This window comes from Dasypus novemcinctus, chromosome X (genome assembly GCF_030445035.2).
Source record: "Dasypus novemcinctus isolate mDasNov1 chromosome X, mDasNov1.1.hap2, whole genome shotgun sequence".
Taxonomy (NCBI): Eukaryota; Metazoa; Chordata; class Mammalia; order Cingulata; family Dasypodidae; genus Dasypus; species Dasypus novemcinctus.
In genome coordinates this window covers 156,908,007-156,925,237 of record NC_080704.1, presented here as the reverse complement: position 1 = coordinate 156,925,237, position 17,231 = coordinate 156,908,007, and the positions used below count along the sequence as shown (strand labels likewise).

Below are 17,231 nucleotides of genomic sequence, written 5' to 3'. Positions count from 1 at the left end.
ACTATGGAGAAAGAGCCAGGAGCTGCCCAAGGGACCTGCTTTGGGTGTGAAAAGACCAAGACAGTGCTTCACAATTCCTAGAAGGATGAAGGACAGAGAGATGAAGAATCCAAAACAATAAACTGTGTGCAACCAAAACTCCTGGTGGCCAGGAAGGGCTACCCTCCCCCACCCCCAAGATACTAAGCTGGGGCAAAATCCATGGCTCACTGCAGTTGACTGAGAGGGAAACCAACATCTTCCTCCCTGTCAGTTGTTACAAGGGAAAAGGGAGGGAAAGTCAGGGGGGCTTTTCTTCAGTGAATTTGGCCAGCAGAGCACACTTTGAATGACCAGACCAAAATGAAGGAAAACGGAGAGAGGTACACCTCTGTTGAAAGGTATGCCAACAAGCAGCATCTGCGGGCCGTTCTGGAAACTGCATGAACAAAAACTGCTTTTAGGTCTCTTTGTTGTCTAACTCTGTGAGAAAATCTGAACCCCAATAATGGGTCCTTGGCATGATTTTCTAAATTAACCTGGCACAATTTTGATAACTTAAGCAGGGCAACCTTAAAGACTTAGGATAAGGTGAAATAAATATCCAAGAAGAGCTGTAAAAAAATAAAAATAGGCAAGAGAGAGATATTGCTCATCAGACTAAATTCACCAACATATTCAGATGCTTAGACATTAGCAAAAAATTACACGCCATACTAGGAAACAGGAAGAGATGGCCCAGGCAAAGAAACAAACCAAATATCCTAAAGAGATACAGGATTTAAGACAATTAATCAATGATAATCACACAACTCTCCTAAATCAATTTAAAGAATTGAATGAAAATATTAGTAAAGAGATAAAGGATATTGAGAAGACACTGGGTGAGGATAAAGAACAATTTAAAAGTCTGCAAAGAAAAGTAACAGATCTCACGGGAATGAAAGACATGATGGATGACATCAAAATACAACAGAGACACATAAGAGCAGCTTTGAACTGCTTGAAGACAGACCACCTGAACTGGAAAAGAGAGGAGAACAGAAAGAGAAGAGAATGGAAAAAATGGAACAGGGTCTCAGGAAATTGAATGACAATGTGAAATGCAAAACCATATCCATATTTGTGTCCCAGAAGGAGAAGAGAATGGAAAAAGGGCAGAAAGACTATTTGAGGAAATAATGGCTGAAAACTTCCCAACCCTTATGAAAATCATAAATATCAATATACAAGAAGGACAACACACCCCAAAGAGAATAAATTTGAATAGACCTACCCTGAGACACCTACTATTCAAAATGATAAATATCAGTGATAAACAGGATTCTGAAAGCAGCAAGAAAAAAACTAAGTATCACGTACAAGGGAACCTCGGTAAGATTAAGTACAGACCTCTCATCAGAAACCATGAAGGGGGGAAGAAAGTGGTATGATGTATTTAAAGTACTGAAAGAGAAAAAACTGCCAGCCAAGAATTCTGTATCCAGCAAAGCTGTCCTTCAAAAATGAGGGTGAGTTCAAAGACTTCGCAGACAAACAAAAACTGATAGAATATGTTACCAAAAGACCAGAATTACAAGAGATATTAAAGGTAGGGCTGCAGCCCAAAAGGAAAAAAAAAACAAGTGCAAGAGACTTGGAGAAGAGTGTAGAAATGAAGATTATTAGGAAAGGTAAATTAAAGGGTAAAAAGTCAGACAAAAATAGGATGACAAGAGAAAGCCAAAGGTCAAAAATGGATGAAGTAAGTAATGCCTTTACAATAATAACACTGAATGTTGGCTTGAACTTCCCAATCAAAAAAAATGGACTGATAGACTGGAGAAAAAATTATGAGCCATCTATATGTAGTCTAAAAGAGACTTACCTCAGAGGTAAGGGCACAACCAGGTTAAAAGGCAGAGGTTGGAAAAAGATATTGTATGCAAATAGTAACCACAAAAGAACTGGAGTAACAATACTAATATCGGACAAAATATATTTTAAATGCAAAACTGTTATAAGGGATGAAGAAGGTCATTATATATTTATTAATAAAAAGGGGAAATTCTGCAAGAAGAAATAACTATACTAAATATTTATGCACCTAAGCTCATTGCCCCAAGATCCATGAGGCACACACTGACAAAGCTTAAGGGCTTTGGAGGCTTCAATACACCACTCTCAGTATTGGATAGAACATCTGGAGAGAGGGTAAATAAAGAAACAGAGAGAAGCATTTTGGCTTAACTGATAGAGCATCCACCTACCACATGGGCGGTCCAGGGTTCAATCCCAGGGCCTCTTTTTTTTTTTTTTTTTTTTTTTTTTTAATTTTTTTATTTTTTATTGACTTTGTAATAATGTTACATTAAAAATATATATGTGAAGTCCCATTCAACCCCATCCCCCCACCCCCCCTCTCCCCCCCCCAACAACACTCGTTCCCATCATCATGACACATCCATTGGATTTTGTAAGTACATCTTTGGGCACCTCTGCACCTCATATACATTGGTTCACATCATAGCCCATACTCTCCTCCATTCCATCCAGTGGGCCCTGTGAGGATTTACAATGTCCGGTGATTGCCTCTGAAGTACCATCCAGGGCAGCTCCATGTCCCAAAGATGCCTCCACCTCTCATCTCTTCCTGCCTTTCCCCATACCCTTCGTCCACTATGTCCACTTTTCCCATTCCAATGCCACCTCTTCTATGTGGACATTGGATTGGTTGTGTCCATTGCACCTCTATGTCAAGAGGAGGGTCAGATTCCACCTGGATGCTGGATGCAATCCTCCCATTTTCAGTTGTAATCACTCTAGGCTCCATGGTGTGGTGGTTGTCCTTCTTCAACTCCATCTTACCTGAGTGTGGTAAGTCCAATAAATCAGATTGTAGGTGCTGGAGTCTGTTGAGGCTCAGGATCTGGCTATCACATTGTCAGTCCAGAGATTCAAATCCCCTAAATATATCTTAAACCCCAACATTAACTGCACCTCCAGCACATTGGCATGAAAGTCTTATGAAGGGAGATCCCATCTGAGTCCAGATTCATCACACATAAACACCATTTCCAAAGAGGGGCCATCTGCCCTGGTAGTTAACCCCATCGGCCATGACCATAACTCCCGTGGGTCTCTTTAGCCCTCAAAGGAACCAATATCTGGGGGTTGTATCTGCTTTATCTGTCTCTCTGACTCTGCTCAGTTGTGCATGAGGGCAATCCTTCTGCCAGCCTCCAGACTCTTTTTTAGAAGCTCGTAGCCATATAAACTCATTTCTCCTTTCCATTTCCCCCTTACTTTAGGTCAAACAGCATTTTAAAGTCATGGTATTTTATGTAGACATGGATATTCTGCTGATCCGCATTGAACCTTCCGTATAAGGTCATTTTCCAGTTGCATCATCAGTTGGTAGTTGATAGTGGTCCCCAGGGCCTCTTGACCCATGTGGTGAGCTGGCCCATGCGCAGTGCTGATGCACGCAAGGAATGCTGTGCCATGCAGGGGTGTCCCCTGCATAGGGGAGTCCCATGCACAAGGAGGGCCTCCCATAAGGAGAGCCGCCCCTTGCAGAAAAAGCACAGCCTGCCCACTGCACACACAGAGAGCTGACACAGCAAGATGACACAACAAAAAGAGACACAGATTCCCATTGCCACTGACAAGAATGCAAGTGGACACAGAAGAACACACAGTGAATGAGCAAAAAAAAAAAGGGGGGGAGGGGAGAGAAATAAATTTTTTAAAAAATGTTAAAGAGAAACAGAGAGCTTCAATAATATGATAAAGGGGAAGCGGACTTGGCCCAGTGGTTGGGGCGTCCGTTTACCGCATGGGGGGTCCGCGGTTCAAAACCCGGGCCTCCTTGACCTGTGTGGAGCTGGCCCATGCGCAGTGCTGATGCACGCAAGGAGTGCGCCGGTAGGGAGAGCCGCCCAGCGGGAGAGAGGGTGCAGCCTGCCCAGGAATGGAGCTGCCCACACTTCCTGTGCCGCTGACAACAGAAGCGGACAAAGAAACAAGACGCAGTGAATAGACACAGAGAACGGACAACGGGGGGAGGGGGAGGATTAAATAAATCTTTAAAATAAATAAATATTTTAAAAAATAATAATAATATGATAAAGGAAATAGACCTTAAAGACATTTATAGAGCTTTGCACCCAAAACAGCAGGATATACATTCTTTACAAGTGCTCATGGATCCTTCTCTAAGATAGAACATATGTTGGGTCACAAGACAAATTTCAATAAATTAAAATATATTGTCATTACACAAAACACTTTGATCATAACAGAATGAAGCTGGAAATCAATAATGGATAGTAAAAGGGAAAATTCATAAATATATGAAAATTAAACAATAATCATTGGGTCAAAGAAGAAATTGCAAGACAATTCAACAAATTATCTTGAGATGAATGAAAATGAAAACAGACCTTATCAATACTTATGAGACACCGCAAAGGCAGGTCTGAGACAGAAATTTATAGCCCTCAATGCTTACATTAAAAAAGAAGAAAGATAAAATTGAAGATGTAATTGCACACCTGGAGGAACTAGAAAAAGAACAGCAAACTAATCCCAAACCAAGCCAATGGAAAGAAACAGTAAATATCAGAGCAGAAATAAATGAAATTGACAACAAAAATAAATAGAATCAACAGAACCAAAAGTTGGTTCTTTGAGAAGATCAACAAAATTGACAAACCCTTAGCTAGAAAGACAGAGAAAAAGAGAGAGAAGATGCAAATAAATAAAATCAGATTGGGGGGGGGGGCGTATTACCACTGACCCCACAGAAATAAGAGAGATAACAAGAGGATACTATGTACAACTGTATGCCAAAAGACTTGAAAACGTAGATGAGATGGACAAATTCCTAGAAACACTCGAAATACCTATACTGATCCCAGAAGAAAGAGACTACCTCAACAAACCAGTCACAAGTGAAGAGATTGAAAGAGTCATCAAAAACTTCCCAAAGATGAAAAGCTCAGTACCAGATGGCTTCACATGTGAATTCTACTAATCATTCAAAGACGACCTAATACCAAACTTGCTCAAGCTCTTCCCAAAAATCGAACAGGAAAGAATGCTGCCGAACTCATTTTATGAAGTGAACAGCACCCTAATACCAAAACCAGATAAAAATACTACCAAAAAAGAAAATTACAGACCAATATCTCTAATGAATATAGATGCAAAAATCCTCAACAAAATACTTGCAAACTGAATCCAAAAGCAGATTAAAAGAATTATATACCACAAGCAATTGTGTTTTTTAAAATATTTATTTATTTATTTCTCTCCCCTTCCCCCCACCCCACCCCGGTTGTCTGTTCTCTGTGTCTATTTGCTGCATCTTTTTTGTCTGCTTCTGTTGTTGTCAGCGGCACGGGAATCTGTGTTTCTTTTTGTTGCGTCATCTTGTTGTGTCAGCTCTACATGTGTGCGGTGCCATTCCTGGGCAGGCTGCACTTTCTTTCACCCTGGGCGGCTCTTCTCATGGGGCTCACTCCTTGCGCATGAGGTTCCCCTACACAGGGGACACCCCTGCATGGCACGGCACTCCTTGAGCGCATCAGCACTGCGCATGGGCCAGCTCCACACGGGTCAAGGAGGCCCGGGGTTTGAACTGCGGTCCTCCCATGTGGTAGACAGACACGCTAACCAGTGGGCCAAGTTTGCCGCCAAGCAATTGGGTTTTATCCTAGGTATGCAAGGGTGGTTCAATACAAGAAAATCAATTAGTGTCATAAACCGCATTGATAAATTGAAGAAGAAAAATCACATGATCCTCTCGATAGTTGCAGAAAAGGCACTTGACAAAATACAGTGCCCTTTCTTGATTAAAAAAAAAAAACACTACAAAAGATAGGAATAGAGGGAAGTTTTCTGAATAGGGAAAAGTGCATATATGAAAAAGCTAGAGCTAGCATTGTATTTAATGGTGACAGACTGAAAGCTTTCCCACTAAGATCAGGAACAAGACAAGGATGCCCACTGTCACCATTATTCAATATTGTACTAGAAGTTCTAGCTAGAGCAACTAGGCTAAAGAAATAAAAGGCACCCAAATAGTAAAAGAAGAAGCAAAACTTTCACTATTCACTGATAGCATGATCCTATATCTACAAAATCCTGAAAAATACACAACAAAGCTAAAATAATTAATAGACAAGTTCAGAAAAGTCATGGGATGCATGATTATACACAAAAATCAATAGCATTTCTATACACTACTGATGTGCAATCTGAAGACGAAACTAGAAAAAAAATTTTCATTTATAATAGTGACTAAGCAATCAAATATTTAGGAATAAACTTAACCAAGAACATAAAGGACCTATAATCTAAAAACTACAAAACATTAAAAGAAACTGAAAAAATTAAATATCGTTAAAATGAAAATTATACCCCAAATGATTTACAAATTCAATGCAATCCCAATAAACATCCCAACACCTTTTTGTGCAGAAATTGAAAAGTCAATAATTAAATTTATTTTGAAGGGTATGGGGCCCCAAATAGTCAAAAACATCTTAAAAAGAAAAACAAAGTTGGAAGACTCTCACTTCCTGATTTTAAAGCATATTACTTAGCTATAGTAGTAAAAACAGCATGGTAATGGCATAAGGACAAATAGATTGACCAATGGTACTAAATTGAGAACTCAGAAATAGACCCTCCCATCTACAGTCAAATGATTTTCGAAAAGGCTATTAAGCCCACCCAGCTGGGCCAGAACAGTCTATTCAACAAATGGTGCCGGGAGAAATGGATAACCATATCCAAAAGAAAGAAAGAAGAATCTTATCTCACACCTTATACAAAAATTAACTTAAAATGGATCAAGGACCTAAATATAAAAACCTCTACCATAAAACTCGTAGAAGAAAATGTAGTAAAACCTCTTCAAGATTTGTGGTAGACAGTAGTTTCTTAAACCTTACACCCAAAACACGAGCAACCAAAGAAAAAATAGACAAATGGGAGTCTTTCTTTTTGGAGCAATGAATTTATTCTAAAATTGTTTGAGGTCACGAATGTACAACATTGTGATTATACTAAAAGCCATTGATTATACACTTTTGGATAGATCACATAGTGTGTGAATATATCTCAATAAAACTACCTAATAAACAAATAAATAATTATGCAAGAATAGCCAGAAACAGCAGCTATGTACAGCAGGGGAAACAGAGATTGAGAAGGGAGTGGAGGTGGCTTGAGTGATTAAGCACCTCCCTCCCACATTGGAGGTCCTGGGTCCAGTTCCCAGTGCCTCCAAAGGAAACAACGAGTGGGTAAATACAAATAAATAAATAAATCAGAGACAGAGAGAGAGGTGAGGGATTTTCTTGCTTGTTTGTTTATTATTGTTGTTGTTGTTGTTGAAATAATGACAATGCTCTAATAATTATTTCATATAAGTGAGCTCATACAATATCTTAAACTAAAAAATTTTAAACCATAGAATTCTTCAATTCAAAGAGTGAACTTTTATGTAAACTATGGACTATATTTTAATAATATAACTGCAATAATATTGTCTCGTCCTTGTAACAAAGGTACAGCACTAATGCAAAGTGCTAATAAAGGGGAAAACTGTGTGAGGAGGTGGTATGTGGGACCACTCTGCTACCTACATGATTTTTCTGTAAACCTATAACTGCTCTAATAAATAAAAAGATGCTCAGCATCACTAGACATTAGGAAAATTCAGATAAAAAACCAAGAGGTACCACCTACAAGGATAACTATAATTTAAAATACTGACAATAAAAAGTGCTGGCAAAGATGTGGAGAAATTGGAACCCTCCTACACTGTGGGAATGTAAAATAGTACAGATGTTCTTGAAAACAATTTTGCAGTTCCTCAAAAAGTTAAACATATATTTACTACATAACCTGGAAATTTTTCTCCTAGGTACATATACAAGTTGAAGACCTTAAAAGTGATTATTTCAGCAGTCAGAAGAGAGAATTTCCATCTCTACTTCAGCCAGCCAGCTTCTCTTAGGGAATTCATCAAGGACCTTCATTGGAGTTTGTGGCTTGCAGCCTGCAGTAAAGAATTTGGACTTATGCATCCCCATATATGAGACAATTTTATAAAATCTCATAATATTTACAGATCTCTCCTTCAGTTCTATTTCCCTAGAGAACCCTGAATAATACACATGTCCAGACAAAAACTTGCACCCACATGTTCATAGCCTGATTATTAATAATAGCCCAAAGGTGGAAACAACACAAATGACCATCACTGAGGAATGAATGGACAAACAAAATGTGGCATATCCATACAGTGGAATATTATTCAGTCACAATAAAGGAATGATGTACTGACACAGGCTACAACATGGATGACCCTCAAAAGCATTATGAAATAATATTGGAATATAGACTGAAAACTTTTTATCAATGTTAAAGTTCTTGAACTTTATAACTAATTTTAAGTGCTTACATATGTGAATATCCTTGTTCTTAAGAAATGTGCATGTAAATATTATGTGTTCAAGGAGCAAGATGTATACAACCTACTCTCAAATATTTAGAAAGTTTATGGTAGATTAGATAGATGGATGGATAGATAGAGAAAAAAAGGAAGGTCAAAAATATAAAGGCGGACAGTCTGGGACAAGGGTCTGCTGGCTTCAGATATGTGAGAGAGGGGGATTTGTCCCATGAGAAGCAGGGGACAACCAAGCTCCTATAAACAGAGGACCTCCAAAACAACTAAAAAGCAAAAGCCCAAAACAAGACAGAGGCCAAGTAAGACACAGAAAACACTGCACAGTGCATTCACCTTGGGCATACTTTTCTTACAGGAGGGCTAAAGCTCAAGAAAATCTCTGTATTATCACCAGCTGGTTACAAAACCAAGACACAGACACCCCAGGGAGTAAATCCCAGACTTAACTATTTAAAATATTAAAATACACAGTATTCAGTAAAAGAGTAAAAGAGCAGTACTGAGTAAAAGAGCAAACAAAGAAACAGGAAATGATGGCCTGTTCAAAGGAAGGGTATAAAAATACAGAAAACACCAACAAAGAAGATGAGAATGTGGACATACTGAACAAAACCTTTAAAAAGTGCTCTTGAAAATGCTTAAAGAGATTTCAAAAGTACAGAGAAAAAAAATAAAAATAAATAAAAAGTACAGAGAAAGAACTATAAGATATCGGGGAAACAATGAATGAATGATATGAGAGTGAAAGTAAAGAGAGAAATTTTAAAAAGGAACCAAATGGAACTACTGGAGTTGAAATCCACAATAACTGAAATGAAAAATGCACAGGAGGGTTTCAAGAGCAGATTGGCGTTGGCAGAAGAATAAGAGAACTTGAAGACAAGACACTTGAAATGAATCAGACTGAGGATTAGAAATAAAAAGAAATATTAAAAGTGAAAATAACCTAAGACAGCTCTGGTACACCATCAAGTGCACCAATATATGCCTTTTTCTCCCAAAAGGAGAAGAAACAGAGAAAGGGACAGAAGGTATAATCAAAGAAATAATGACAGACAACTTCCCAAACTTAGCAAAAGACATGGATACGCACATCTAAGACGCTCAAACAATACCAAACAGGTGTTGAAGAACAGGTGCATATGAAGAAAATTATATCTAGGCATACATTGATTACGCTATTGAATGCAAAGGACAAGGAGAGTTCTGAAAGCAGCAAGAGAAAAACAATGTGTTATTAATACATACAAAGGAGTCCCAATAAGATTGAGTGCTGATTTCTCATCAGAAACCATGGAGTCAAGATGGCAGTGGGTTGAAATACTTAAAGTGCTGAAGGAAAACAACTGCAAGCCAATAATTTTATATCTGGTGAGACTCTTTCAAAAATGAGGGAGAGATTAAGACATTCGCAGGAAAACAAAAGCTGAGAGAGTTCATCACCACTAGGTCTGCCTCTACAAGCAATACAAAAGAGAGTTTTTCATACTGAAATTAAAGGACACTATACAGTGGTTCAAAGCAGCATAAATATATAAAGACCTGTGGTAAAGGTAATCATTTGGGTAATTAAAAATGCTAGTAATATTGTAGTGAATTATTTGGTATGTAACTCCACCTCTTACTCTCTACAGGTGCTAAAATGCAAATGCATAAAAAGTAATGATAAATCTAAGTTTTTGGACATACTGTGTACAAAGATATAAATGGTAACAAGTATATAAAAATGATGGGGGACAGAGAGGTATAGGAAAAGTATATGCACAGGATATTAAAGTTAATTTGGTATCAAACCAAATATGATTGTTATATATTTAGGACATTAAGTTTTAACCCCATGGTAACCACAAGGAAAACAGAGGAAAAATATATCCAGATAGAAATGAGAAGGCACGTAATACAGTACAACACAAGAAAGCAAATAAATGTAAAAGTAGGCTTTATCAGAAGTTAGAGACAAAAAGTTATAAGACGTACAAAGACTAAATAGCAAAATGGCACAAGAAACACCTGTATTATCATTAGTGACTTTAATGCAAATGGATAAACTCTCCACTCAAAAGGCAGAGATTGGCAGAATGAATTAAAAAAATGACCCAACTATATGCTGTACGCAAGAGATTCACTTTAAAGTCAAAGATAGAAGTAGGTTGAAAGTGAAAGGATGGAAAAAATATACCAGGCAAGTAGTAAACCAAAGACAGCTGGGGTGGCTATACTAATATTGGATAAAATAGACTTTAAGTGAACAACAGTTATGAGGGACAAAGATGACCATTTTATACTGATAAAAGGGACAATTCAGTAGGAAGATATAACAATTTTCATTATATACGAACCAAACAGCAGAGCCCCAAAATACTGACAGATTTGAAGGGAGAAACTGACAATTCTACATTAATAGTAGGAGATTTTAACACACCGCTCTCAATAATTGATAGAATATTTAGTCAGAAGATCAATAAGGAAATATAAGACAAGAGTGATACACGAAACCAACTAGATCTAACAGATATATGTATAGAACACTGCACCCAATGAAAACAGAATACACATACTTTTCAAGTGCACATGGATCATTCTCCAGGATAGACCATATGCTGGGTCACAAACAGGTCTCAATAAATTCACAAGTATTGAAAACATACAATGTATATTCTCTGATGACAATGGAATGAAATTAGAAATCAATAACAGAGGAAGAACGGGAACATTCACAAATATGTGGAAATTAAATGACATACTTTTAAACAATCAGGGAGTTAAAGAGGAAATAAGAAGCAAAATTAGGAAATATCTTGACGCAAATGAAAATGAACACCCCACACACACACACACCTCCACCAACATTAACTCTAATTTCCAAAATTGTAAGGTAGGTTTTCCTAAGTGAAATTTGCCTGTACTCTCTCTGGTCTCAGGTCTGAGGTTCCATTATTTCTCTAACGTGTTCAGAAGAGTCTCACCGTCATTTATGGTAATATTAGCAAGATCCACAATCTTATCAGGAAGTCCTTGAAGCAATTTGCATTGTTTGAATTTAGGTTTCTCCCACTGAGATTTGCCAGTGCCGATATGGATTGAACTGAAAAGGAGAAGAGAGAAGGACAAAAGGCATTATACATCCAACTCATTGGGGGAATGCGGCAAGGACAGTCTTTTTTTTTTTTTTTAATTATTTATTTATTATTATTTTTTTAAATTACATTAAAAAAATATATATGAGGTCCCATTCAACCCCACCGCCCCCGCCCCCCAAGGACAGTCTTAAAGCCAATGGTGAGGGGGATAGTGTGTCTTTAGAAGAATGCCTTCCCCTCCCCCCACCTCCCAGCCTCCTGGTTAGCATAGCAAAGGCAGGATTCCAGTGTTTCTTTGTCAAATGAAGGAACTTTGTTCTTGGAGAATAGGTGAATCTAGTGTCACCATGCCAAGGTTGTTGGGGGATGGGAGGGCAATAAACAGGAAAGGCAGACATTTTTGCCCCTCTTTCTTTACCGTTGCCCTCCCTTTCCCTTCTTACCCCTATTTTAAGGGTGGGAATTGTTGTTGGAATATGATCTATCTTCAGCCTATTAACTTACTTAAAGCCATTTAGATAGCAGCCTCTGTAGCTCATTGACCCTCATCATCCCTCTGCCTCATTCAGTTCAACTCAGTTTAGTACAATTAAGTTAACACATTTATTGACAGCCCCCCCCCCAATGTTCTAATGTTCTAGGAATGATGTAGGTAGCACAGACACATAGGGCAGGCTCTCTTCCATCAAAGAGCTTATAATTAGGTGGTTTGAGATGCTAAATGTAATTATTCTAAAATGAGGCAAAATATGGCATGAAGAGCTGCATAAATAAGCAGAATCTATCAAACCACCAAGCAGAAAGAACTTTATTTCAGCCTTTGAGCTGAGTTGGTCACTGAAAGGACAGGGATGAGGAAAGGCCCTCCAAGCAGAACAAACAGTCCAAGCAGAAAAAGAGATGCAAGGATGTGTCCATCAAGTCCAGAATGGCAAATGGTCATTTTTGGCTGGAGCTCATGTAAGGAAGGGAGAATACTGAGTGAAATGGCAGGAAAGGAAGCCCGTGGGTCTTGTGTGTTGGATTTAGGAGATTTCAACTAATTCTTGAGGTTGTATGCAATCCAAGCCCGAGGGACATGATGACAGCCATACTTTAGGAAAATCACTCTGCCGGCAGTGTGGAATCTATTTGGGAGTAGCACAGGTAGAAAGCAGGGAAACTGGGCTCTAATAGAAGGCAAGAGATAATAAGGACTTGAACCAGGATGGTGGCAGTGGGGTTGGAAAGAAAAGGCTAGGTGTGAGCTGTCACCGTGAAAGTAAAATCTACCTGATTTTCTCCCTGATTAGATGGAGGGAGAAAGAAGTAGGATGCAGTCCAAGATGTCTCCTTCCAAAAGAGAGATTTTAAGCCTCTGTCAAAACTTGCTGCCTCTCTAGTCGTGCCCACTTAAGTTAATGGCACAAACCATTAATAGCAGAGAATAAGAAAAGAGGGGCTGCCCATTTTTAAAAGTAAAATGATAAAGTCAATGATAGAAGAGTGATATAGTAAATTATTATGTCCCATCAACAAGATAGCTTCTGAAGCATGTTTTTAAAATTATCATTAAGAAGATGAATGTAAATAAATGGAAAATGTTTGATAAAGCATTGAGTGAAAAGGTAAATACTATTATTGATATAAAAGCAGTGATTACCACTACACAAGACTTAATAGTATGCAGAGAAACACTAGATGAAAATTTATGCCAACCTAAATATAGTTGTGTTCAAGTGGTGGGATTATGGGTGCCTTCTTTCTTCTCCCTTCTTGAAAATTTTTCTGAAATGTTATTGGGCTGCATGTGTAAGTTGAAGTTGTTCCCAAAAGTGAAAGAGAAAAACTGGCAGTAGAGCTAGACGGAGGGTGCATGCTCAGACAAATGACATAGAAACATGCCCCCAATTAAGTGGGTCTTTGCATATCTAAAGGAGCAATTAGAACTTGGTTGGTACATACCAGTTTCTAATAGCGTTTCCATCCTTGTTTTTTACGCATTTAGTTTGGGCTGTCTCCATGGGGTTGGTTAATAGCCACTCATATGTCCCTTTGTATTTAGAGACTGTTACCTCCACATTGCACTTTCCTGGCTCTAAAGAGAAATGTATGCACATTTTAAAGGGCAAAAGGCACTTAAAAGTATCATGAGTATCCATTATTACCCATCCTTATTTCCCTGCACATAAATATCAGTGAATAAAAAGAGGGAACTTTTTCTACCAGGCCCTTTAAACTAGACCTCATTGAAAATAGCATTAAATGGAATCTAAAAAAATAAGCCACCCAGTATAACAGCACTTTTAGTCCTTTTCATTAAAGTCACTAGTTGACAGGACAGATTTTTGCTTTTTTTTTTTTAAGGATGCATATACATTGAAAACGTCAAGCCACACAAAGCAGTCTAGAGTCAAAATCAAAAGCCCATACCTGCTAATTGGCCTCCTTCAGAGGCCCCTTCTGTTAACAATTTGGGGTGCAGTGACAGGAGAGTATAGGTCAACTTCTCTTTCTGAATGGCTCTGGCCTTCTTTTTCAATAAAATTTTATTGAAGTTTACCATTCATACATGAACATCCATAAACAATAAGTGTATACTAAAAGTTATGAACTTACAAAACAAACATGCATATCATCATACAGGACTCCTATACATCTCCCCACCACCAACACCTTGCACTGTTGTGAAACATTTGTTACAAATTATGCAAGATCATCGTCAAAATATTACTATTAATTATAGCCCATATATTATGTTTGGTGTATTTTCCCCCAACCTACTCAATTATTAATACCCTGTATTAATGTTATATATTTGTTATAGTTCATGGGAGAACATTCTCATGTTTGTTTTTTTAACCTCAGTCCATCTTCCACCACAGGATTCCCTGTGTTAGACAGTCCCATGCTTTGCACAATCCATTCAAAGTGCACACTCAGTGGCTCTCATTTTCATCACAGAGTTATGCTGTCATCACCTCAGTCAATCTTAGAACCTTTTCATCACTGCAAAAAGAAAAATCCCATACCTACTTATATATCCCTATAGTTGTCTCTTAGAATTGATATATCTTCTTTACCATTGCTGGCTCTACCCTTTTGATGGACTTTGGGGTAGTTTTTTTTCTGTTTGTTTGTTTGTTTTAAAGATTTATTTACTTATTTATTTATTTCTCTCTCCTCCCCTCCCCCCACCCGGGTTGTCTGTTCTCTGTGTCTATTTGCTACGTCTTATTTCTTTGTCCGCTTCTGTTGTTGTCAGCGGCAAGGGAATCTGTGTCTTTTTTTGTAGAGTCATCTTGTTGTGTCAGCTCTCCATGTGGGTGGCGCCATTCTTAGGCAGGCTGCACTTTCTTTCGCGCTGGGCGGCTCTCCTTATGGGGCGCACTCCTTACCCTTGGGGCTCCCCTATGCGAGGGACACCCCTGTGTGGCAGGGCACTCCTTGCACGCATCAGAACTGCACATGGGCCAGCTCCACACGGGTCAAGGAGGCCCAGGGTTTGAATCACGGACCTCCCATGTGGTAGACGGACGCCCTAACCACTGGGCCAAGACCGTTTCCCTTTGGGGTAGTTTTTGTTGAAGTAAACTCAATGTATCTGACATCTCCAATATAGGCAGGGAGCCCTGTTCTGATGTTGGTGCTGAGACATTAAAAATAAAACAAAACAAAACAAAAAAACCCTCCACAGAGAGCAAGGTTTTGCTGCCAGGAGTCACATCAAGGGCGATGTGAAAGGGGCAAAGTCTATGTAATAAATGCCCCGTTTATACTGACCACCCACTGTGCATGTGACCCTGATTCCAGAAGTCTTTGCCTCCAGTATTGACAGAGTGATCCATGAAGAGGCCCAGCCACCCTGGCCCAGCCATTTTAGTATCCTATCTGGCTGAGGATGAAAGATACCGTCCTCTCACTCTAGGACACATTCATTTGTATCATTTACATGGTGGGCTCTGCCTATGATTTCAACACTTCTTTGCTATCCATCTCACTCTCACCTTGAGCAATTACTGCCTGCCCCCTGCTACTTCATTTGTTTGTTGCCAAGGATTGTGCGTTCTAATGCCTGTGGTGTGTTATCTGGGATTAGCCCAATATTTTCACTACTGTCTGTTGAGAAAAGGAACAAAACTGGCAGTGATGGGAAGGATGTGGAGTGGCCTGATAGACTCCCTCTTTTGCCATTAATGCCTTGGTAATCTGCAAAGAAAATGCCCATGAGAGAAATCTGGGACAGTTTCCAAATCATTTTCCCCAGTGAATAGTCCAGCTGAATCAATCAATAAATTAACAAGTATCTGTTGGATATCTGTTGTGTAATGAGGAAGTGCTCCTTGTCTCTGGGTATAATGTGAGAGATAATCCCCCCATTCCACTGATGGAATGGCCACTGCTGATGTACAGTGCTGGCCAATGGTCTCTAGTAATCCTTCGTACTCTGCTTTTTCATAAGCTCTTAAAGATAGAAAGGTTTTGTTTGTCATTGGGCACTGAGGCTACAGAAAGGAAGATGAAGATGACTTTGCTCCTCCCTAAACTCTTGGTCTGTTACTGTGCATTATGAATATTATAATAATTATAATTTGTAATAACATTTCCTACTGAAATATCCTCCTCCCCCCAAAAAAAATTACCTAGTTTTTTCACTTCAACATGTTCAGATTTTACCAATATCATCAATTGATCTTGTGTGAAGTTTCCATGGGTGAGATTGCCATGTATTTTACTTTTGATTCTGCTGATCAATTCAGTGGATGCTAAAGAAGAGTTGGCTTTTATGATGACCTGACAAACACAGCTTAAAAGCAGAGCAAAAAAGAAAGATGCTTCAGTTAGGTCAAAAGAGTGCAACTTGGCCTCTGGTGCTTATATTCAGTACAACTGATCTAATTGTTAGTTCAGAAATCACAAATATTTTACAGCTATTAAGTGATAAATCTTCAGGTACTATTAAAGATAGCATATTGAAATGTTCTGATAAATGTACTCATATCCAAATCACCAAAGTGCAAGGTGAGACAACTCAAAACTATTTTCAAAAAAATGGTAGTCAACATTTGCATTATGTTGAAATTGACTATATATGCAATATCTCTAGGAGTTTTTGATAATTAATAGAGAAAATGGAATACTCAGGATTTATTACTTCAGAGAAAACCTTTTATCCTTCTAGTCTCTAATTTATCCATCATTACTGCAATAAAGCAAATAGGCACATGCTCAATTAGTCCATGATGATGTGTTTTTACAGAAGGCCTTTTTCTATAATAGAATAATAATGATAGTAGCTAACATTTGTGGATCTCTTGCTCCACATGTTTTGAATCATTTCATCCTCACAGCAACCCACATTCTACACACAAGGGAACTGAGGTTTAGGGAGATGGCATTTCCCGAGGTCACAGAGACCCAGTATTTCATTTCAGGATATTCTATTCATTAAAAGGTATATTATGAAAGAACGGAGCTGAACTTGATTTCACCCTTCCTATTGAAGTCCTCAAGCATGCTAAGTTTTATTAATCCCATTTTGGAGTACATTTTAGATTCACAAACTTAACTATAACTTTTTCCCATTTCCATTTGTAGATATGCCTTTCTGAAGAACACATTTCCTAAATTCCCTACAGCTGTTAAAGGTTAGATTTAACTGTGTTTCCTCAAAACTTTTCTCTCTGTCCCATCTAAGAGATGCCTTCCCCCTTCCCAGTTCATAT

General features: G+C 38.5%; 1 protein-coding gene across 1 annotated transcript in view; it reads right to left on the bottom strand.

The window, feature by feature from the left end:
• The window catches only part of ADGRG4 (adhesion G protein-coupled receptor G4), a 169,842-nt gene that overhangs the window by 52,681 nt on the left and 99,930 nt on the right, over positions 1–17,231 (bottom strand). The window contains exons 8-10 of the mRNA XM_058291365.2: positions 16,149–16,312; positions 13,471–13,603; positions 11,413–11,531 (exon numbers count right to left, since the gene is read on the bottom strand). Coding sequence (XP_058147348.1) covers positions 11,413–11,531; positions 13,471–13,603; positions 16,149–16,312 — 416 coding nt within the window. The remainder of the gene's footprint in view (positions 1–11,412; positions 11,532–13,470; positions 13,604–16,148; positions 16,313–17,231) is intronic.